This window comes from Pocillopora verrucosa, chromosome 10 (assembly GCF_036669915.1).
Source record: "Pocillopora verrucosa isolate sample1 chromosome 10, ASM3666991v2, whole genome shotgun sequence".
In the NCBI taxonomy this organism is placed as follows: domain Eukaryota; kingdom Metazoa; phylum Cnidaria; class Anthozoa; order Scleractinia; family Pocilloporidae; genus Pocillopora; species Pocillopora verrucosa.
In genome coordinates this window covers 13,782,578-13,804,316 of record NC_089321.1, presented here as the reverse complement: position 1 = coordinate 13,804,316, position 21,739 = coordinate 13,782,578, and the positions used below count along the sequence as shown (strand labels likewise).

The 21,739-nt window shown below is 38.9% G+C and overlaps 4 protein-coding genes and 1 non-coding gene across 5 annotated transcripts; 3 read left to right on the top strand and 2 right to left on the bottom strand.

Moving 5' to 3' along the window:
• Window positions 1-413: 413 nt before the first annotated feature.
• LOC131771755 (myosin-2 essential light chain) lies at window positions 414-3,639 on the top strand. The gene is made up of 6 exons (XM_059087612.2): window positions 414-507; window positions 593-620; window positions 770-913; window positions 2,418-2,588; window positions 3,014-3,091; window positions 3,405-3,639. Exons 1-6 carry the CDS (start codon window positions 505-507, stop codon window positions 3,431-3,433), a joined length of 453 nt encoding a protein of 150 aa, XP_058943595.1. The 5' UTR covers window positions 414-504; the 3' UTR covers window positions 3,434-3,639.
• Window positions 3,640-4,901: 1,262 nt separating this feature from the next.
• LOC131771753 (myosin-2 essential light chain) lies at window positions 4,902-9,788 on the top strand. Its single transcript, XM_059087610.2, has 5 exons — window positions 4,902-5,060; window positions 5,144-5,278; window positions 7,863-8,030; window positions 9,380-9,457; window positions 9,559-9,788. Exons 1-5 carry the CDS (start codon window positions 5,030-5,032, stop codon window positions 9,585-9,587), a joined length of 441 nt encoding a protein of 146 aa, XP_058943593.1. The 5' UTR covers window positions 4,902-5,029; the 3' UTR covers window positions 9,588-9,788.
• Window positions 9,789-9,839: 51 nt separating this feature from the next.
• On the bottom strand, window positions 9,840-16,522 carry LOC131771752 (checkpoint protein HUS1-like). The gene is made up of 8 exons (XM_059087609.2): window positions 16,389-16,522; window positions 15,552-15,679; window positions 14,802-14,975; window positions 14,245-14,352; window positions 13,360-13,434; window positions 13,015-13,114; window positions 12,356-12,478; window positions 9,840-11,116 (listed from the first exon to the last, which is right to left on the bottom strand). The coding sequence occupies exons 1-8, from the start codon at window positions 16,438-16,440 to the stop codon at window positions 11,031-11,033; spliced, it is 846 nt and encodes a 281-aa protein (XP_058943592.2). The 5' UTR covers window positions 16,441-16,522; the 3' UTR covers window positions 9,840-11,030.
• Window positions 16,523-16,749: 227 nt separating this feature from the next.
• Trnar-ccg (transfer RNA arginine (anticodon CCG)) lies at window positions 16,750-16,835 on the top strand. Its single transcript is given in 2 exon segments — window positions 16,750-16,786; window positions 16,800-16,835. It is a non-coding gene; the product is annotated as a tRNA-Arg (tRNA).
• A 3,171-nt stretch (window positions 16,836-20,006) lies between these two features.
• LOC131771768 (uncharacterized) lies at window positions 20,007-21,717 on the bottom strand. Its single transcript, XM_059087633.2, has one exon. It carries the CDS (start codon window positions 21,598-21,600, stop codon window positions 20,476-20,478), a length of 1,125 nt encoding a protein of 374 aa, XP_058943616.1. The 5' UTR covers window positions 21,601-21,717; the 3' UTR covers window positions 20,007-20,475.
• Between the last annotated feature and the right edge of the window lie 22 nt (window positions 21,718-21,739).

Below are 21,739 nucleotides of genomic sequence, written 5' to 3'. Positions count from 1 at the left end.
CATATGGAGATCGAGTCTAATCAGTGCGTGATCCTTGTTCCTCCTTGCGTTACGCGTGACACCAGCTTAGCCTCTACTGACGCGTCACAAAATCAGCTTTTCTACTATGGAACTCACCATCAATATTTGCATGACATCACTAATGCTGATCATGATGACCAAAAAAATAGGATGGTATCAGGAGGGGGGCGGGGGAGTGGAGGAAGAGTGGTCTGCAGTGGTTACGCAAAATTGTCGAAAATTTGTTACTGCCAACAAATAAATTTCTACGTAAAGCATCGAATTGGAACGAGAACAGTCCTTCAACAACGAGATTTTTTCGCGTCCTACGCCTTAGCGGCATCATTTCCTCTCCCTGTCCCCTATCCCTTCCGTTTCTCACTCTCCCGGAAGTTTTTGACATTACTAGAAACCAAAATCTCCAAATAAGGACAAGTCCCTTGGGACTTCTGTTAAATATTTCCAGAACAGCGTGACAGAATCTCAGATCTAAGCTAACTGAAAATGGTGAGGGAAAAATATTGTATATAATATTGCATTTTAGCCCTCTGCTCCCGGATAATCATACTTAAAACCTATTTTTCTTTCGCAGGCAACTTTAACGGAAGATCAAATCTCTGGTATCTATCACATTGCCCATTATGGTTCAAGATTCTTATATTAACTTATTCTACGATGCTCGAAACATCGTTAAAATGATACAGCTGTTTTAGTTTTAAATTTTTTCTTCACTTGTTGTTTCAACCTGTACCTTTTTTGTTTTTCGTAGAGCATAAGGAGGCGTTTATGCTTTTCGATCGCCGAGGAGATGGCAAAATCGATTCGGCACAATTGGGTGAAGTACTCCGTTCTCTTGGACTCAACCCAACACAAGCTGAGGTCCACAAGGCGTTAAACGAGGTCGATCCTTCTGGTAAGCAATCAGCCTGTCTAATAATATTAGAGAATCTTGTAGCTGTGATGTACCTGTCCAAAAACTACTCAGTTATTTCGTTGGCATGATTTGATCGAAATACGTTTCATGTTGACTTTTCAAATGGCTTGGAATGAAATAAGTTTTAAAAGAGCTTCTTTTTGATAATAAACTTACTTAATTCTTAAGTCTTCTTTTGTTTATACGTACACTTCGTTTTAAATCCTTAGCAAAATTTTGCGACCGATCGAAGAAATCGAAGTTGATGTAGACTTTTGAGGAAATGTTTCGCTTTCCTTGCAGAGTTCTTGCAGTTAACTAGATATTTATCACAATGACTTGACCCTGTTTGATACTAGCTCGCGTGCGGACGAAAATCCGGCTTTCGATATTGTAGAGATTTTCGAATTTTTGCACAATTCAAATGGACGTCATAGTGATAAATGAATTTTAAGTTTATATTTTTTAACAATCGTGCATAGATGTATTACGTGCTTGTCGCAGCGTGCAAACTTTTTGAGCTAAAAATAAACAACTAGTGGTCTGCAGTATAACTACTACACTTCAACGGCAAACTGTATTTCGTGCTAACAACTCGTTCAGTTGTGTGTTTTTAATGGGGGAATCTTTTGTTATTCTCCTTGGACTTTTTTCGTGCCGAAATTTTTACAAAAGAATCACTGAACCTTGGAATAAATGGAATCATTATTTTGGTTTGATTAGCCTTTTTAAGTAAGCGGCGTTCGAAGGGTGAGGCAATTAACACATGTAAATAAACTTTTAGATTGTGTTAATGAAGTGACTTTTTAATGAAAGCTGAAAGCCTTTTATACTTCAAAGGTGCGATAGTGTTTTTATAGCTCATTTAATTGTTAAATTTTCTGTATGCCCCATTGACGAATGAAATTTGATTGGATACTACAAAGAAATGATAATTTACAAGTGACTGTAGTCAGTGTTCATAGAAGTGATCCCTAAAATGAAATTTTATCCTCCCTAGATGCCTGCTTTTAACCTTTTTACCCCTGAGAGTGACTAGTAATTAATTTTTCCTTATAATATCTTCCCTGAATCAAACATTAAGGAAATGAGAATAAAAGAAATGATCACCAACAGAAGAGACTCTTGATTGTTAAACAAATTCTCCTTTTCAGCACCTTAGGAAATGTACAGAAAACAGTTTAGGGAATATTTATATCAATGTTCAGGTTTTAACCCTTTAAACTCTCAGAATGACCAGCATCTAGTTTCTCCTTACAATAATACTGCTGAATCATTCATTCAAGATCATGAGAATAAAGGAAACAATCACCAGCTCAAGAGGCTCTTGATTGTTAAATAAATTCTCCTTGTCAACACCTTAGAAAATGTATGGAGAACAGTATGGAGAATATACATACTGATGTTAGGGTGTAAAGGATTAAGGGTAAAGGTTGTCTCCATGAAGTTTTATTGTACCATCTAATGCCAAAGTTTTATGAACAAAAAGTGAACTCTTTTTTAGGTTCTAAACGTATCTCATTCGAGGAATTCTTGCCAATCTTCCACTCCTTTGGTCAAAGAAAGGCCAGTAAAAGTACAAATGAAGGTTTTGTGGATGGCTTGAGAGTCTTTGATAGAGAAGGAAATGGCCAGGTGTCTGCTGCGGAGCTGCGTCATGTGCTGACAGGATTAGGTAATTGTATATTTTGGTTCCTTTATCTATGAAAGTAAATGATGGAGAGGAAAAGTGAATTAGGAGAGACAAGCATTGAAAAGCCTGCTTTCTTTGCAAATTAACACCTTAACTCCTAAGAGTGATAACCAACTAATTTCTTCCTACAATTTCACTCCTGAATCAAACATTAAGGTCACACTTGAATAAAGCAGGTGATCAGAAATTTAGCTCTTAGTTGTTAATCCTTTAATCCCAGAGAGTGACTTGCATACAATTTTTCCTTTCAGTATCACTTTTAAATCACACATTAAGGTCATGAGAATGAGGTAAATGATCACCACCTCAAGATTCTTGACTGTAAAACAAATTCTCCTTGTCAGTTCCGCAGGAAATGTATTGAACAGTGTGGAGAATATGCATACTGATGTCTCTTTTTGTTACAGGTGAAAAAATGACTGAAGAGGAGGTAGACTTACTCCTTAGTGGACTTGAGGACAATCAAGGCCAAATCAATTATGAAGGTGTTTAATTTTTTTTTTTCCAGTTTAGTGAGTACTGAATATTGCTTGTCCACTACTAATGAAGCTTTATATCCAAGTTTCTGTGACTATAATTGTTGTAATGTTTATCCATGGGTTGTAAATGGGTTATAAGGGTAACAGTTAGGAGATCCAGGTCTTAATAGTTATGCTCCATGCTAGTTCAAATCCTGCCCTTCCCAACCCCCCCCCCCCCCCCTCCTCCCCTCCTGGAATGCCAGCTGTGCAGGCTAAATGTCCAAAGAATGAAGTATAGATACATTGTACTAAAACAATTTTTTTTATTTTCTGGCAGAATTTGTGAAGACAGTCATGTCTGGATGATCACTATCCACCCCATTTTTTACATACAGAGCTCTTTATCTACTGTGATTAAATGAGATAACAATACAGAAGATTAATTTATCATTGTTAGGATGATTTCATATCATGAGGGATATACAACTACAGTGATTTACAAAGTATTATCTATATAAATATTTTCCTATAGATAGTTTTGTAGAAAATAAAATCAAACAGCAGAACTGGGATCTAGTTAATTGTGTGCCCTTTTTTTTCATCGTCAATAACATAACCAAAATGCTGCCAGTTCTTCTAGGAAAACGTTTGCGTTGGAATGTCACGCAAACCCTGTTGCGTGACATCCAAGAAAACAGTTGCGAAGAGACTCGCAGGATGTGTAACACGCGGCGAGAGCGTTTAAGCTAGAAGCCAGTTTGGCAAGGCGCATAACGCATTGCGGAGAATAATCTCCTTCACCGTCTTAGTTCGAATCGTCCCGTAATACGCTCTAAAAACACGTTGCGTGACGTGACAAAACGATAGCTGCGAAGGAGACTTCATATGGCAAGAAGAATTCAGCAAATTGTCATTTTTTCAATAAAATTTGTCTGTACCCATTAAAAAAAATCCACTAGGGTTACTTCTTCACCTTAAACATCTTTAGAATCCTTTAAATGATCGATGAAAATGTTTAAAAATATTTGTTTACTGTGGAATGTTTCTGGCCCAACTTGAGATATGTTTATGTTTTCCTTACAACCTCATCACTGAAAGTTCAGACGTTTCCTATTTTGCGACTGACACATCTTTTTATTTTATAGATTATTCATTGCATCCTATTGCTTTCGTTTCTCTGATGTTTTGGCAAACAGATGTTATCTTTCAAGTTAATTGAACGACGCCCCATTACAAGACTTTGCAATTCAATTAACATTACCTTTCACAGTGTTCATTGGACACCTGATATCTACAAAGGAATGTATACTAATTTTTCTGCATAAACTGAGTAATATTGAATGTCCTGCATATCTTGACGTGAAAACAAATATCAGGAAAGAGAGAGTAACATTTCGTGGTCAGATGCCTTTCGACAAACCTTGAAAGCTCTCGAATGACGCAAAGTTTCGATTTACGGTTTGCGCTTCGTAAAGAATATACTCTCAATTTTTCAAGTTTTTCACATTTAATCCACATTAATTTAAGCCATTCTTGACTCTTCCCTGTTTCTATGCACTTCGTTATTTCTTCTGTTTTACAATCTTAGTCGAATTTGTTGACAGTCTGGTAAGGAATTGAGGTTTTTTTTTTCATGCGGTTACAATTTACTTATTCCTATTACTGCTAGCCTGAGGAAGTTGAAAAAAATTTTACACAGTAATTTCTCAAAAACTACTCTGAATTAAAAATGCCCTTTTTGTTTACAATTTTTCTTTCTTTGGAAAACTTCCTACCACCCCGACCCATGGTATGATAATAATCACTGACGCGCTCCACGACGTCCACGCCCTGTTAACGCGCTGTCTGTGATTCCTGGATTTCCTAGTCTAAATAGGTGACTTCATTTAGCTTTGGGTCAAACGCTCAAAGTCACTCGGGCGCACCACAACCTCGCTTCAACACTTTCCTTTAACCGCCGAGATGTCCCAACCAACTCAAGAGGAGATGGACGGTTTGTATACAATTCAGAATATCAATAATGTTGTTCACAACAACACTTACAATTGGAAATCTTTCGCAAATATTTTCTTGCAGAGTACAAAGACGCTTTCGCTTTATTTGATAACGAAGGCGACGGCAAGATCGAGTCGGATCAGATCGGTAAGCTGCTTCGTTCTTTGAACCTCAACCCCGATGACGAAGACATTGTGAAGATCGAAAAAGAAGTGGGTGAGTAATGAAGAATTTTTATCGCGCAATTACGATCTGATCTTTGAATTCCTATTAATTGATCGACATTCAGAAGTTATCTTCTTTGGTTCACGTTAAACACCGGTCAGGGGGCTTTTGTTCTGAGAATGATAACAATGCTATCGTTTGGCCTAAGAGTTATTCTATTCATTTGATAACTTAAACGTTTATGTTCTAGATTTTGCGACCCATAACAAACAAATTTTAAGAATTGTTGAGAAAGGTGCCGCGAATGAGTCAAACAGATGTTGCGTTACGGTTCAACTTCAACTGTAAAATAGACAAGTTATTGTAGGTTAGGCTTCATAAAGCTGATTTATCTCATCTTTCGTCAAGCTGGCTTCCCATGTCGAGCGATGATCTCTTTCTGTTGCGTTTTTTTTTGTCACGCGAGTAAATGAAGAGTAGTTAGTGTTTTTATTTGATGTGTGATAACTAAGACATTTCACCTCGTACATGCATGATTAGTAAGCGGGTCGAGAAACAATTTGAAAAAAATATGAGCTCTGAAAACAGTCACAGAAGAAAATCGTGTCTAAGTAACAATGCGTAAGGTCCTTTCCTGTTACACACTGTAAGAGTAGTAATCAGCTTGGCGATTCAATCGAAGAAAAGTATTCATTTCACTGTTAAAAAGTCACTTGTTGATTGATTTTGCATCCTTTCACGGTTGTGATCACAAGCGCTTCGATTAATTTGGCGTGCGTCTACGAAAAAAAAAAATCACCAAATTTAATATCCAAGGACCAAGGAAAATAATCAAACGTTTTGGTGAAAGGGACATGTCATCTGGAGTATCATGTTTCATTCGAGGTCCATCATTTTGTCAGTCTTTCACAAAATGGCACAGGAGATTCTTAGTGAAAACAACTTTTTTACATAAACAGCCACAGGGAAATGCATTGTGCAAATTAACCTGCTCGCATTAGTGCCGGACGGATTGTTAGAGGTGCTGTAATTAACTATTATGTCTTATCTTTTTTGTTGTTGATTTGAGCTAAATCTCGTCCGTAAAACTCGTTAAAAACGCATTTCTTCAATATTATTGCAGTTTACAAACTCGACCTTTTCTCCTTTGTCCGGTACACGCAAACTTTTTGGTTGAAATTGGTTTTAAGATGAGAATGTTTTGAACAGAAGTCCTCATTCCCAAGACCAACTTTTAATTCAGGTCATGCCCTTCGATTATATTATGTGAAAGCTGATACATAATCATCCTACATCGCTATCACAAGTAACACAATCAGGACATCTTTTCACCAGTTTAGGAAAATTCACCCGATTCTGTCCTTCAATGGCACAAATTTGTTGAAATTTTATTTTATTTTGTTCTTTCTTTTAATGAGCAGTCTTCTTGAGAGTTTTAAAAGTAATTCGTGCAATTATGTACCAAAGGTTATCACTTAATTGAAACACCCACACCATCAATTATTAAGATGGCGAGAAACTCCGCCAATATTTGTGATAAACAATGACATTCGTTGCATAAGTCTGTTGCTATAATCCATGACATACAAGCCAGATAAGATAAGATTAAAATGTCTTTTGATAGCCTAAACTACAGATTGAATCAAAAACGCCTTACACCAGTCGAAAAGAGACCTCAGATTTACGATCTCTCTCACTGATTCACACAATGTTGCTTTGATTTTCTCTTGCGTGATTCTTGTCCAGTTCAAAGTTGACTGTTTCATAAGAGACATTTTAATTGCAAGATCAGAAATCGCTCGGGGTGAACGACTCGTTAGAGCCCAGTTATTATTTGTCGTGGGTGTGTGGTGGTGGTGGGGGGGATGTACCGAACTCGTGGGGTACATTCTACTCTCAATCGTTAAGTCCTAGTTGTTTGTTGTTTAGCGTCAACATTCACCACGTCACAAACTTAGAACACTCTCTTCTAAAACCTATCACTCTAATCATCACGTCTCCTATTCAATTGTAACCTAACCGGGAATGCGTAAGTGCCATGTCACGCAACTTCCGTTAAGAGGGGGATTTTGGTGATGTCATGTTAAAATTTGCCTGTTTCCCCCATAAGGCTCTGTGACATTCTTATGCCGCCCCCCCCCCCCGTCACTGGCAGTTAATTGGCAGTCTTTCTTCTATAGTTCGCCCTTTATCCTCTGTTGACGACGACTGACCCCCTCCCTCTCTCATGAAAACCATGTAACCCTCTGCAAAATCCTCCCACCCCCTTCATTAAATAATGAATGGTCCCCTAGATCCCACTAAATGAGGATAAAATATCGTCCCACAGTTATAACCCTACCCTTCACCCCTACCTTAGTGCCCATTCCACACCCCTCACCCCTTACTATTCTACCCATGATCCCTTCCCAGTTTAGGCTTGTCCCGCTTGTGATCGACTACCCTTGAGCAACCTCTGCCGTTTGGAGCAACTTTTGGCGGTTCTAGCAATGTCAGAAAATTTTTGGTTTGGAGCAAGTATCAAGCACGAAGAAGTCAACGATTTCATAGAAAACATCAATTTATGCACATTTCTTGAATGATTATCAACCTTGAAGGGCTCAGCTAATTTTTTTTTTACTCACTTGTGTTATAGGCAATCGTCGTGTCAAGTTTGAGGAGTTCCTCGCTATCTTCTTGGCTGAGAAACAAAAGGCAAAACCGGTCACCGCCCAGCAGTTTATCGACACGTTGAGCGTTTTTGACAAGGACAATGCCGGCAAGGTCTCCTCTGCTGAACTACGTCACGTGTTAACCGCGCTCGGTAAGCTGGGAGCCATAAATCTTTTTGGTCCATAAAGCTTCTTTTCATTTGGGTGTGGTAAAACCGAACCCATTATAATCCAAACGTGTCATCAGAACAGGGTAAAAGGTCTTAACCCTTTTATTCCCAGAAGGATTAACATGTAACTTCTCCCTATAATACCATACGCTATCTAGCAAACAGGCGGTAATAATACTGAAACTTATCAGTTACAAAATATTTTCTTGATCGAACACCAAATTCTCGTAACCAATTTACAAGGAAATGTGTAGCAGCTAGAGGAGAGAACTAAAAGTCAGATCTTGGGAGCCAATGAGTAAAAAAAAGTCACGCGTGGGATCAAGTCACGAATAGTTTAAGCTTTACATTTGATTGGTCGGGGAGATGGTGTGAGTTTTTTAGACCAATCACAGAGCTAATAAAAGCAAAACTAGTCTCATCTAGGACACTAAAAGCTAGAACCAAGTCAGGCCTTGAGTCCCGGTGATGCTAGACCCTCGAAACGGTCATTTGTTGGCCAAAATTGTACAGAATCATTTGCAGTTTGGTTGTTTTTACAGTGAAGCGTTTTGATTGTTCATTGGTGAAGTTCAATGAGTTGGGGGGTACTGATGACGTATTCTATTCGTCACTATTTGGGTCTACAACGAGCTCCATTTGACCCAAATAAAACAAATAGGAATTTCGCTAGTAACCGCAGGTAATTAGCGCGTAGGACTAAATCAGCGGTCAAGCCAGGGCATGCGCGAGGGGATCAATGTTGGGTGTTCGCGCGTTAATTTCGCGCGTACAATTTCGAAGGTAAACATAACAAAAAACCGCCGTCTCGCAAAATAAGTAAAAGAAAATTCAAAACGTTCATAGAAATCTGTGAAAGGAAAAACAAGGTGGGAAAGGGAAAACTTTCAGACTTTTCGAACACAAAGCTAATTTCAATTCGGATATCTTGTAGATTTACCACTCTGTTTTGAGCTTTGCCAAAAAAGTTATACGCCTTTAGAATACCGCGACTTACTAGCTTGTGTGGCTGTCTATAACACGCGAGAGACAACTTGATTCTAACAGCTTGAAAGCACGCCACCTAGTCAATACAACGTTTGCAAATGCGCAGACGTTTGACCGCTTGCCTGTGTTGCTGGCCTACTGGTGAAGAGTTCCCTTTATGAGCCCTCAGTCAGTGAGCGGGTTTTGTTGACTGTTGCGTTTTGCTTTGTGTCAGACACTTCGTTGGTCGTTTATAAATCAGTCCTATAATCATTGAACCTAGACCAATTAACACATTTAAGTCCAAGGTAGTTCTCGCAAGGTTGTGTCTATTTTTAATCGTAACGAATTGTTTTGTTTCAAAGGCAATAAACTCAGAGCCAAAGAAGTGGACGTTTTATTTGAGGATGTTGGGGAGCATGCCGGATATGTCAACACTGCAGGTATGATAAACTTGATTCCAAATCCTTAATCCACTTCAGAGAACAAAATCGAGCAATTATATTAAATTACTTATAAATGTTTGGTTCTCCTTACTCCGCAGATTTCGTCAACATGGTCATGTCGAATTAGCAACGAAGACCGCTATGTACCATAACATGAAGTTTTAATTATCGATGAGTCGTGGAAACAATTTAATGACAATAAACAATAGATATGGCCTTAATTTTTTTCCTGATTTCCAGGGCTTACAAATGAGAGAAGCGTAACTTGATTTAAAATATGGTAGCATTTCTTTTTACATCTTATTAAAGAGATTTCTTCTTTTCGTAATGACTTGAAGTATTCGTTCACGCTTTCTGAGATTCTCCATTCCCTACGTCTTCCATACAAAATCACCGAGAGACTCAATAACACTTCAGGAACTATAGCTGCTGTTTGTAAATACGTCAATTGTTTCAACTCTCACCAGTCAACTCTCTAAATCCTAACATCATCCTAAGGTGCTGACAAGAAGAATTTGTTTTACAATCAAGAGCTTTTTTTTTACCTTAATGTTTGTTTCAAGGGTGATATTAAAAAAAGGAATTAGATGCTACTCACTATAAAGGGCCAAAAGGGTCGAATCGTCAAATTCACGAAATTAACATACACAATGAAGCTCTTTACTTGATTTTCTATGATAAGAAAAATCCAACACGCTTTTTGATGGGTTCTTACCTATGATCTATTGTAGCACAGGCGCATAGATTACGTCACCATGGCCAATCTTTTGCTTTTTTATCACGAAAGACAAATATATTTCATTTGGTCTTGGGTCTTTACAGTAACGGATCACAAGAGACGTTAGAATTAGCCGATGAATACTAAAAACAGGCAAACTGCCAAGAGCGCGGGAAAACGCGAGTGAGCATGTCACGAGTCAGTGGCATTAGTTCTGCGTTTGATTGGTTGAGAAGATACGCGAGACTGGTTTTCGGGACCAATCACAGAGCGAGGAGAAGAAACCCAAAGTGATCCTCAATTACTTTCGACTCTCAGTCGAAAACTGTTTTGACATGATGGCGTCGGATTCGTCTTGAGTCAGAACTGTTTCATGTCATTCTCGGCCCGGCGACGGTTCAAGACAATCTTTCACCATCAGTTTTGCAGTTTTTTTCAAACTTTTTAGTTTTCAAGTACATGCAAACACTTCTAAGTGTACAGAAGGCGAAAGGTTAACGCCAAAAACGAATGTAAAGCTTTATGTGGTGTGTTCTGGCGAAACGTAACAACTAAAGAATTCAAACTGGTTGTTATAAGACTCAGAGATGTACTACTGAGGACTACAAGTTCTTAAGGTCAGGCTGTACAAAGTTACTGTAGATTATCGACGGGTTACTCGAGGAGTTATCGACGCAACAATGTAGCAAAAACGTACGTTTACCATAAAGTGCCTCACAGAGATTTCCATCGTAAATCTATTTTATGAACTCTATTCAAACGAGTAAAGGCCTGGCCAAAGAAAGATCCCTATATGAAATCTGAGTGCCATGTCAAGCCATGAAGTGTGAACCGCGACATTTCGTTCGAGTATCAGAGAGAAACCGCTGGAATAACATACTGGAGAGAAAGATCCTCATGAAGTAGAAGAAACTGGACCGCCTTCCCATGCACAATATCTGATGTGGAAAAATAAATAAAGTATCAGTATTATAACCGCTAACTGACAGGAGATGCGCCCCCTGGGGGGGAGAATATTTCCTTGTTATAGGCTGATGGGGATGTGCCACTGAATGGGGTAGCATTTTCACGACTGGATCGACTATAATGGGGTTGCATTTTCAATATGGTTACCACAATAAGGTCATACAATTTCGACACTTTGAGAGCTAAAAAATTCTGGCAGGAAGGGATAAAAAAATGGGAAGATTAGCGGTTAAGAAGTTGAACCATATTCACAAATGTGAGCAAGATGGAGTCTTTAATTGACCAAAGAATAGAGTATCATGGTAGGGGTTTTCAGAGGTCAGCGGCACATACCCAGTAAAAATTGACCCAAGTTGCCCCCCCCCCTGCATCTCGTCCGATGGAGAAGAGAACAACTCGGCGACAACCAGTGCTGCTACAACAATCAGACATGAAACTATTAAAAAAAATTTAATTTTAAATTGGTAAAACTTTAAATCGGACATTTTGGCATTTTAAGGTTTAGATTTTGCAAATCTGCTGCAGCGTTTTACACAATGTGAGGTCATAGTACTATGCTACTTCCAAGGGGAGCAGGTAAACCCCTGAAAACTACACAACGGAACAACACCCTCTCAGCAGTAAGATGATTTTGCCCTAGCTAAGGAAGATTGATTTGAAGAGAGGTTTTCAACTGGCCATTAGCTGCGAGCAAGCCCTCGTAATAGCCTATTATTGGGCTCCAGGCCCTCGTTATCAGCGCTTAGGCACGATTGTTTCTTCACCAGCGAGAACGTACGAGGTTTGGAACAACACGAGCCCACGAAAGGCCTGCAAGGCGTCTAAAACTGATAATTAGCGCCAGACCCCTAGCAAACCTCTCCCCAACTCGTCTCAAATCTCCCCGCAGGAAGAGAAACGCGCGTACTCGCAAGCTAATTGGCTATAGAAACAATCTGGTCTTGTTTCGGTGAGCAACGCTGTGATTACTCCAAGGATCTCATCCCAACCTTTTAACCAGTCATAATAAACTTGGACAACTAGGTCCACGTCACTCGCATTTTCTGGCAATGAGGCCCAGGTTACATGTTTTAACTTCGAGTTCACATGGACACCAGATATTTTCCTTCCTACCGATTGGCCGCTGTGGTAAGTGTGGGTATGTGTGGTTATGCTGTGGGTATGGTTTACAAAGATCAAGCAAAAGGCGCTTCAAAAAGATCTTTACTTACTGCAGATGACGCGGTTTGGACTAACTTGCTGACTGTGTAGAAAGGTGGCGAGTTTCTTAACATCAACTCTTGCCTCTGCCATCTTGTCAGGATCCCGGTTCCGCTGTTGAGACGATGTGTCACCTGTAAATGTTTGAAAAACTGAAGTTTACAAGGTGCAGTTTGTGGTACACAAGGGTAGTAAAACAGATATAGCAGTAAAATATCCAAGAGAGGAGGTAGAGCAGGGTTTCTTAGTAGGATAAAGGGGGTAAGCTTCTAAAGAAACTGTAGTGCTGCGTCGGTAGGAGAGTATAACAGCGTAATTTAATATTATCATCTGAGTTGGTATCATAAATTGGTCACCGTAAAGACTTTCAAAGCTGACCTTTTGAGCGTTAGCCCTTCGTCAGAGCGAATAAATACAAACACAACCCACAATTCCTCCATTTAAAACACCGTGACTCACTGGTTTGTGTGTATGTCTATAACTCTTACAAGACAACTTGGTTTTGAAACCCGGCAAATACGCCACCTCACCGGTTTATCTCGTCATGCCCTCGCCATTAACGCGTTTGCACATGGGCAAACGTTTGACCACTGTTTTGAGTCAACAACTCTCTTTATTTGATAACTGAGCAAAATATCCTACTCAATCGGTAAACAAAAAAATTATTGACCCCACGTAGGTGTGTCCAAATTCTTGAAATGTGTTGTGACAGATGCTAAGTCCGTGTCGATTCCGAGAGTCATGTAACCATTTTGATTAGCTGCAAGAATCTAACAAAAACAAGTACAAAAATTAATGGACTTATTAAATAGAACTATTTTTAAGTGAGCGTCGAAAGTAATTCCCTTACAATGACGTACATTGGCAAAAGTTTGGATGAACAAGAAAAACAGCAACTCAAGGCCTCAATCAGGTGTCCCTTTTATCTATGACAAGAAAACCTTGAAGGTTTTTTAAATCGAGAATTTAAAACATAAATAGTGCAATTACTTGAAAAGTATAAAATCAAATTTACCAAAAAATTGCTGAGGTTCTTCATTCGTTCAATTACGTTCTTAACAACTGTGAGGGATGGCATGTAGATGCTCACCTGTGAAAAACAAAGAAAAATACATCAGCCATTCACCATGCATTCTCTTTATTATCACATTTATATATAAACTATTATGATCATACTTTGAAGGTTGCTTAAGTCTTGTGGGGGATGTGGTGCAAACTGCCAGAGCCCCCTTGGTACAAATTTCTTTCTTTCCCCAGCCTTCCTCTACTATAAAAATCAAAGATGGCAGCTTTAGTTTTTACTGAGAAAATACTAAGCACTTGCTTTCATAAAATAAGGCCTGTTCTGCAGGCTTCATTACTTTTTGCATGTAAAGAGGTACTGTAAAGGCTTGTCATTTTGCCCTGGGTGGATCGGGACATTGTGATAGGAAACCGCTTTGCCCAGGAACATGAAACAGTGACCAACTCAGAGTCTGGAGAGATGCTGAGGACCATTGGTCAGTGTACTGGGCCCCAGGTCGAGAGGTCTGGGTTCAAGACTTGGCAGGGTCAATGTTTTATGTTCTTGGGTAAAACATGTCACTCTCATGGTGTCTCTCTCGACCCGAGGGTATGAATGGGTAGCGACGAACTGTCAGGGAAGCCTGAAGAAATACTGGGAGGTTATCTTGTGATGGACTGGCATCCCATCCAGGGGGAAGTAGTAATACTCCTAATCACTTTACGTCTAGGAAACTGGGATAAGCTGTTGATGCTGCTAATTGGGCCATTAAGCTCAAGTACAGACTTAACCTTGCCTTTTCAGCTGACAATGAAGCCAATGATTCTACCCCAGTAGATAACCTACCACAAAAAGTCTTAGAAAGGGCAAGGAAGTTAGGATTGAAACAGCACTTACATCAAATTCAGGCATAGCAGGTTCCTTATAATCCTCCCAGTCTCTCTCAGGTATGACTCCTACTGGTATATCATGCACTACACTTCTTGTGTGACTGGTGAGGGACGGCTGCCCAAAGAATTTCAGGCACAAGTTAAGAACTCAATCTACCATAATATCAATAAGCCATTTCTGAATTACTTTTGGCCTCTTTTTTAAAATGAGGTCTGGTGCTAAACCAACGATAATGATCATCACATGATTTTTTATCACCATATCAATGTCAAAATTTCCAAGTCATCCATGTTTGAGAGCTGATAAAGGCATTGCATGAAACCTTGACACAAGCAGCATTGTCTGCACAGTTGCCTATTGACAGTGGCAACTGGCCAATCAGATTGTGTCATTACTACCGACTGTGGTACAATACATTTTTTGAAATATATTGACATTGTAAAAAGGGAAGGAAAATTCATTTTTGGCAATTCCTGGAAATGAAATGGTAAGAAATTTCTGAATTAAAAACAGTTCAAACTATTTCAGTTTTCATACAATACTATCAAAGCAGCTTCACTTACCAATGTAATCTCAAAAGTTAAACATGGTGCGTGTTTTTTAGTAAGTTTTATTTTGACGGCTTGTGCACTGCTGGCTGATTTCATGGCTCGCATCAAGTTTTCTGGTATCAATTCAAGGTAAATATTGTTGCTTTCATCCTTTCCTTCAATGCGATACTCCTCAAAAAAGTTGCTCTGAAATAAAGAAATCAATGCATGTTGTAATGACTAAAGCAGACAACTATATATCTTAAGGATCCAGTTTCACAGAAATTGTTTTCAAGTAGGTAATTACCACCAGAGAACATTATGCTGGGGTTGGCACTTTGTAAATTACTTGGGTGGAGCGGGTGGGTACATTGCACAAGGACAATGAAATCCTACCCAGGAGGGGTACTGATGGGAAATGTGACCCCAGTTGTTCAAAGCTGGGTCAAGATAACCCAGGGTTAGAGTGGAATTTGATTCCAGGTCTGAAAGCTTTAAAATAAATTCAGTTCAAATCTTGTGCTTGCAATTTAGTCACTAGATGTTCTAAAAAGACTAGGGAAAATTTTCCCTAAAAGGCTTTGAAAAAAAGAAATAAAGCAGCCTGGATTCAAATTTAACCCTAGGTTAGCGCTAATCAGCCTTCGAAAAACTGGGTCCTGAGTGGGAGTGTGATGCCAAGGCCTCTAAGCCATGAATCTAATTAGAATTTTCAAACCCAGAATTGACTAATCAGTCATTTCTCCTTACTATATCACAATATTATCATCAGATTTAACAGACCTGTATCAATTCACACCAAATGGACACTCCCCCAAGAGCAGCATTGTCAGCCAGTATAAAATAAAGTTTTGTCGGGGTCATTCGCAAGGCACACGTCTTGGCCATATGAGATACCGTGCCTAAGACACCTACATTGTCAACATGAAATAATATGGAAAGACATTTAATAAACGTTATCTTGACTTGTAAGCACATTTTAAAGAAAGAAGTACGTAAGTTTTACAAAAGGTGCGAGAAAGTGTCAATACTTTAAGTGTAACAAGGCTGAAAAAAAGTGATCGTATAGTCAGCTGATCGTTTGAGAGTGGCTCTGAGATGGAGGGACTGTTCTCTATAACATTAGCGAGATTCATCCTCACAATGGGCAAACAAACCGATTTAAGATAGTACCACCCTTCAATTCAACAAAGCACTATACACTATATCCAGAAGAGGACCTATCGTTTTTAACACACTTCTCCAAGAATCAAATTTAAGAAATATAACCATTAAGCAGCTCTCCTCGTTAGCCTACAAATCAAAGGCACTTTTAAATTTGAACTTTAATTCCATTTCTCCACAGACAGTGAATTTTAAGGACCCCAATTTTAAATATTTTTAGATCTTCTAATTTTGATAGGCTACTTTAATTATTGTATTTTACTACATTTCATTTTATTCCATTTTACGCACGACCCCACAAGCGTGTAGTCGCTTTAACAATTATCGTGTTTAAATAAAGTCTTTGTATTGTATTGTATTGTTGTACTGCATCCATTCTGCAATCTCTGTCATACGATGCAGCTTTCTATTTCGCTTTGCTGAAGAAAACGAATTATGATGTAATTTATGACTTACGTGTGAAATGCTGTATGGAATTGATGTCTACCATCCTTGCTCGAAAACGCATATTGGTTGGCAATTTGGCAAGAATCAAAGGTAAACTCTTAGGTCATTTCTACTCAAAACTACCGCCATTTTGTATACTACCCACAATGCTCATCAAATCGTTTGATGCGTGGGGTCTGGGACAGAAAAACGTTAAGCAGGTCTCTTACGGGTTATTAATCCTTTATATTTTCATGTACTTGTAAGGAAAATATTTAGAACTTTAGAAATACCTCACCCGCAAGAATTTTCCCACTAATGAAGCTTTGAGTACCAAATAAAAACAATTTTATTTTTAAATACGTAAATTTCAACTGATTTACTCTATTGTGTCCTTGTGGCCTAATGGATAAGGCGTTGGCCTCCGGGTATGTAGGAAGTAGCCAAAGATTGAGGGTTCGAGTCCCTTCAAGGACGAATATTTCTTTTAATTTTCGCTTTTACGTGAGACGAAGAAAATTAGCAAGAAAAGTTTAAATTAGGGTCGAAAGTCATTCACTTATCGCATGCGAAACGAGTTCATACGTAGGTATCTGTGTAAGGCTTTCACGTCTTTAAATGAGATATTTAACAAGAATTTTCCATACACCAGACATAAGCATGAAATAAATTGATTTCCACCCGGTTCCATCTACTTGGAGATAAAAATTTTACCACTTTAAAGACCATCATTATGCTCAGAGTAATACTCTGCAGCACTCTGGTTTATGTAACAGATAGAGATTATCTTTAAAAGATAAAAATTAAATGGTATATTAACCCCTTTAATACACAAACATCAGTATTGATATTCTCCATACTATTTTGTTTAAAATTTCTATGTTACTGATAAGGAGAATTTTTCAAGAAATCATGAGCTTCTTAGATTTGTGATCATTTCCTATATTCTCATGGCCTTTGTAGTTGATTCAAGGGTGATATTTTAAGGAGAAATTAGTTGCCAGTCAGTCCTAAGGGATAATATGAAGGGCAAGAGATTTTCAGTGAATGGGGCAGAAACACCTCAGATCCTCTTGGGCTGGTATTTTGTACTGCTCAGGATTAGCTTTAGGAACTAATGTGTGTGTACAGTTAAAATTTCAAACACATGGGCCTTTTTTGAAATGACTGAGGAGAAAGTTTCTTAACATTTTGTTTAGTATATTTCTTAGAAATATAATGATTGGCTCAGGCAGACTTGCTTTACTTTGGTCATGGAAAGTTAACCCTTTAACTCCTAAGATCTGACTGTTAATAATCCGCAATACAGCCCCCGAGAACTTGCATATTCATCACCAGTTTAAAGAAAGAGCATTTTTTTTGTTTTGAGTTTAAAACACCGTTAAGCAAACGTAAAATATCCTTGAAAAAACTAGAGCTACGGCAGGATTGAAGACAAAACCAAAGATACGTTAACATCGCCAAAAGTTTATACGAAAATCCTTCTGTCGAACGCTAACGTGAAGGACTGCGCAGCTTTATTTAACAATAAAATCCGCGCCATGTTAATTAATGTTTGCGAAGCACAGTCGGTTAGGCACCGAACAGGCAGTCAGACGGTCTGAAAGTTCGTTTTAAACAGTGTTCTTTTTTCGCTCACTCTTTTTTCGCTCACTCTTTTTTCGCTCACTCTTTTTTCTTTTCTTCTTCAACTCGGGAAAAGGCAAAGCTATTTTGAGAGTTCAAAAAAAAAGAAAAAATTGCAACATTTTCATAAGAAAGAGTGAGCGAAAAAAAGGCATTTTTTTAAAAAAATAACTTAAACCCGTCCGTCTGACTGCGAGTTCAGTGCCTAACCGACTGAGCTAGACAGTTAGCTACACAGTTCAAATTTTATCGTGAAATTAAACTGCGGTCCTTCACGTTAGCGTTCGACAGGGGCGTTTTCGTATAAACTTTTGGCGATGTCAACGTATCTAACTCTCAAAATGGCTTTGCCTTTTCCCGAGTTGAAAAAGAGAAGGAAAAAAAAGACATTTCTTCAAAAAACCTTGCCGACCGCCTGACTGCGAGTCCAGTGCCTAACCGACTTTGCTACATGAACATTCAATAACAAGACTCAACTTTTATCGTTAAATAAAACTGCGGCAGTCCTTCACGTTAGCGTTCGACAGGAGTGTTTTCGTATAAACTTTTGGCTATGTCAACGTATCAAACTCTCAAAAATGGCCTACCTCTTCCCGAGTTGAAAAAGAGAAGGAAAAAAAAGGGTGAGCGAAAAAAAAGGTATTTGTTAAAAAGAGAGCTGTACCAACCGTCCGACTGTGAGTCCAATGCCTAACCGACTGTGCTACGAGAACATTCGATTACACGTTGTAAATTTTATCGTTAAATAAACCGGCGGCACTCCTTCGCGTAAGCGTTCGACAGGGGCGTTTTCGTATAAACTTTTGGCTATGTCAACGTATCTTTGGTTTTGTCTTCAATTCTGCCGTAGCGCGAGTTTATTCAAGGATATTTTACGTTTGCTAAACGGTGTTTTAAACTCAAAACAAAAAAAATGCTCTTTCTTTAAGCTGGTTATGAATATGCAAGTTCTCGGGGGCTGTATTGTTTTGATGAAACAAAAGGCTTCTTTTGTTTCGGCTTCATTCAATGAAAGCCGCTACGAAATTCAAGGTTTTTTGCATACGTTATTTCTCGAAAACGAAGCGCAAACCAGCGAAAAAAAAATCGAAACAGTGTATATCGAGTAAAACTAAGTCCACATGCCAAAATTCAACTACTTCTGAACACTTTCAAAAATGGCCAAAAAATCAAGGGGTCGTTCTTGCTCTGAGCCTTTCAATTCTTCCCCCCAGCTGCCATATGTTTCCATGTTAATTAGTTACGAGAACTTAGTGCTGGATCAAGGCAGCAGCTTCTACCTGATAAATTAGAATCCTCTCATTACCTGGGCCCAGTTGTATAACCCTTAAACTCCATGAGTGACCAAAACAGACTTTCTCCTTACAATAACAACCAGGTAAGTGATGAGAATAAAGAAAAATGTCAATTTGGGGATAATTAGTTGATCCAATAGTAAATTCCCTGAACTAATATTGTAAGGATTGTATGGCTGACAATAAGGAGAATTACAAATTTGATCTGGGAGTTAAAGAGTTAAAGGATGAATAACACTATCAAATGGATAAATTGCCATCCAGGGAATAAGTAATAGCAAAATGTATGGCATTATTCACCGGTTATCCAATCTTCAAACAACTGGGGCCTGTTTGCTGAAAAATATATAGAGATATTATAGGGGGAAGTTTCATGTTAATCAGTTCTGGGAGTTAAAGGGTTAAGGATCTAAGGAGGGCACTGGATCTCTGTTGTCACAATTTCCCTGATTAGCAATTCTCTTTGTTAGGTGACATGCATTTCTATGTACATCAGTAAAGAGAAATTGTTTAATATCAAGACAATACTCACTACTTGAGTCTGTCTATTCCCACCAACTACTTACTGAATAACATATGAAAATTGTGAGGAGAAGAAACACTTTAATCACTGCTGGGAGGCAAAGGGCGAACTAGATAACAGTAACTGTTTTCATCACAATAAATCAATTGAACTCTAAATGTATATTTTATTGCAATTTTTTTAAATTGTCATTTTACAATTAAATTCAAAGACATTTGTGTCAAATAAAAGATTGGGGTTTGTATAGCTCAATCAATTTCTCCCTGTGTTTCACAAGGAAGAGCAAGATAATTTGAAATGAGAATCTAGCACTGCATGAGAAGTTTATTTAGTGCTACTGGAGCATGAACCAATAATTAAAATAGACAAAAAAAGGACCATATTTCCTCATATGAAAAGTACCATATTTCCTCTAATGGGGAGGGGGGCACTCATCAAAAGGCAGGTACTTAATGAAAGGGGGGCCCTTTTTTAGTTTGTACAGCAAAAGGACAAACTCGGGAACTCAGTGAGCACAAGGAGATAGAAATAGCTTGTATCCCAACCATTAAGAAAGTGAGGAAGGAGGGGGAGGGGGGTATTTATTCCAGAGGGGTGCTTGCTTAACATTATAACCAAGAGGGTGGGTGCTTGTTCAAGGAAATATGGTAGTTAAAAGTAAAACTCCTCTGCATCAAAAACTAATGAAATCAAAAATGTGTGGATCAAATTTGGTACCAATGTGCCGTGAACCAGTAAACTTGACATGACCTGTCTTTATCAGCTGCGTGAAACTTGAACAGCTGGAGCCAAACATGAAACCACCAGTACCTGCTGGGACACCCCCAAGACTACTGAATGCATTTGGGCCACTTTGTATACACCGACACTGTCGGAAATCTGCACCTGAGATGTCAGCATTCGTGAAATCAACCACTACATGACTAGAAAACTCACAACCATAGAAACTTGTGTTTACCAGACAAGCCTCTGCAAATGAAACGTTATGTGCAAATGTTGTATGTGCAAAGGAAAGACCTGAAAGGTTTTTACCACTGAAATCTATATTATTTTTGGTCATGTTGTGGGAGACAAAGTCTGCATTTTTAAATCTGGAGGAGCCTACTGCTGCATCTGGTTTGGGCATCTGCTGACTTGGTGATGAAGGACGAGCGCTTGTGGAGGCCTGTCTCGTCAAGGTCGCCAGCATGTCATTAATTTCATCCTGGGTGAAGTCTGGCGCCGGTGGTGGCGGATCCAAGATATTCTCCACGCTAGCTACTAGATCACTGAGTTGATAATAGTGCGCCTCGTTTATGATTTCCCTCAGTAATATTTCATCCTGTGGAAGCAAATCAGGTCTAAACCCATCACGGAGATAATTTAAAATGTGCCTGAAATGGGTGCCATCTCTGTCCACGAAATAACTTCCATCTGGTTCTTGTAAAAGTTTGTGCCTCCCTGAAAACATGGTAGCTAGCATTGAGTCTTTGTCTCGCCTCAGAGTCTGAAGGGAAGTCGTGAAACGATGCCCTCCTATGTTGAGATGAACAGGTGATGATTGGAATTCATGCACTTCTTCCATACTTTTCTTCTCTTTTTCAATCCGTTGCCTGGTCTCGTCAAGATCTTTGTATTGCTCTTGAATTGCCATTTCCTCGCTTTCTCGCCTAGCCTTCATTTCTTGTTCAAATTCAGCACGATCTCTTGCGAGTTGCTCGCTCAATCTCGTCAGCTCACTCTCGCGTTTTTCAAACGAAGTCAAGAGATCGTTAAGTTTTCCGTGAACTTCACGACTCCAAGATTCTCCGTCAGACATATCTTTTAGTGTGGATAATCCTTTCTGGCAGACCCTTCTTCCGATTTTCAAAGATCGACTAATGAAAGGTTTTGAGATGGGAATAACTATCGACGATAAGCCAAAACAAAGGAGAGACACGTGTTCAGCGGAACGTACT

Excerpts from the sequence above, each read along its gene's own strand:
- LOC131771755 (XM_059087612.2), top strand. Across the intron at positions 621-769 it reads AACGGAAGATCAAATCTCTG|AGCATAAGGAGGCGTTTATG; the intron begins GTATCTATCACA and ends TGTTTTTCGTAG. Across the intron at positions 2,589-3,013 it reads TCATGTGCTGACAGGATTAG|GTGAAAAAATGACTGAAGAG; the intron begins GTAATTGTATAT and ends TTTTTGTTACAG.
- LOC131771753 (XM_059087610.2), top strand. The coding sequence starts at position 5,030 with ATGTCCCAACCAACTCAAGAGGAGATGGACG. Across the intron at positions 5,279-7,862 it reads GAAGATCGAAAAAGAAGTGG|GCAATCGTCGTGTCAAGTTT; the intron begins GTGAGTAATGAA and ends CTTGTGTTATAG. Across the intron at positions 9,458-9,558 it reads CGGATATGTCAACACTGCAG|ATTTCGTCAACATGGTCATG; the intron begins GTATGATAAACT and ends CTTACTCCGCAG.
- LOC131771752 (XM_059087609.2), bottom strand. The coding sequence starts at position 16,440 with ATGCGTTTTCGAGCAAGGATGGTAGACATCAATTCCATACAGCATTTC. Across the intron at positions 15,680-16,388 it reads TTCCATACAGCATTTCACAC|GTGTCTTAGGCACGGTATCT; the intron begins GTAAGTCATAAA and ends TTGACAATGTAG. Across the intron at positions 14,353-14,801 it reads TAACTTTTGAGATTACATTG|CCGTCCCTCACCAGTCACAC; the intron begins GTAAGTGAAGCT and ends TTCTTTGGGCAG.
- LOC131771768 (XM_059087633.2), bottom strand. The coding sequence starts at position 21,600 with ATGTCTGACGGAGAATCTTGGAGTCGTGAAGTTCACGGAAAACTTAAC.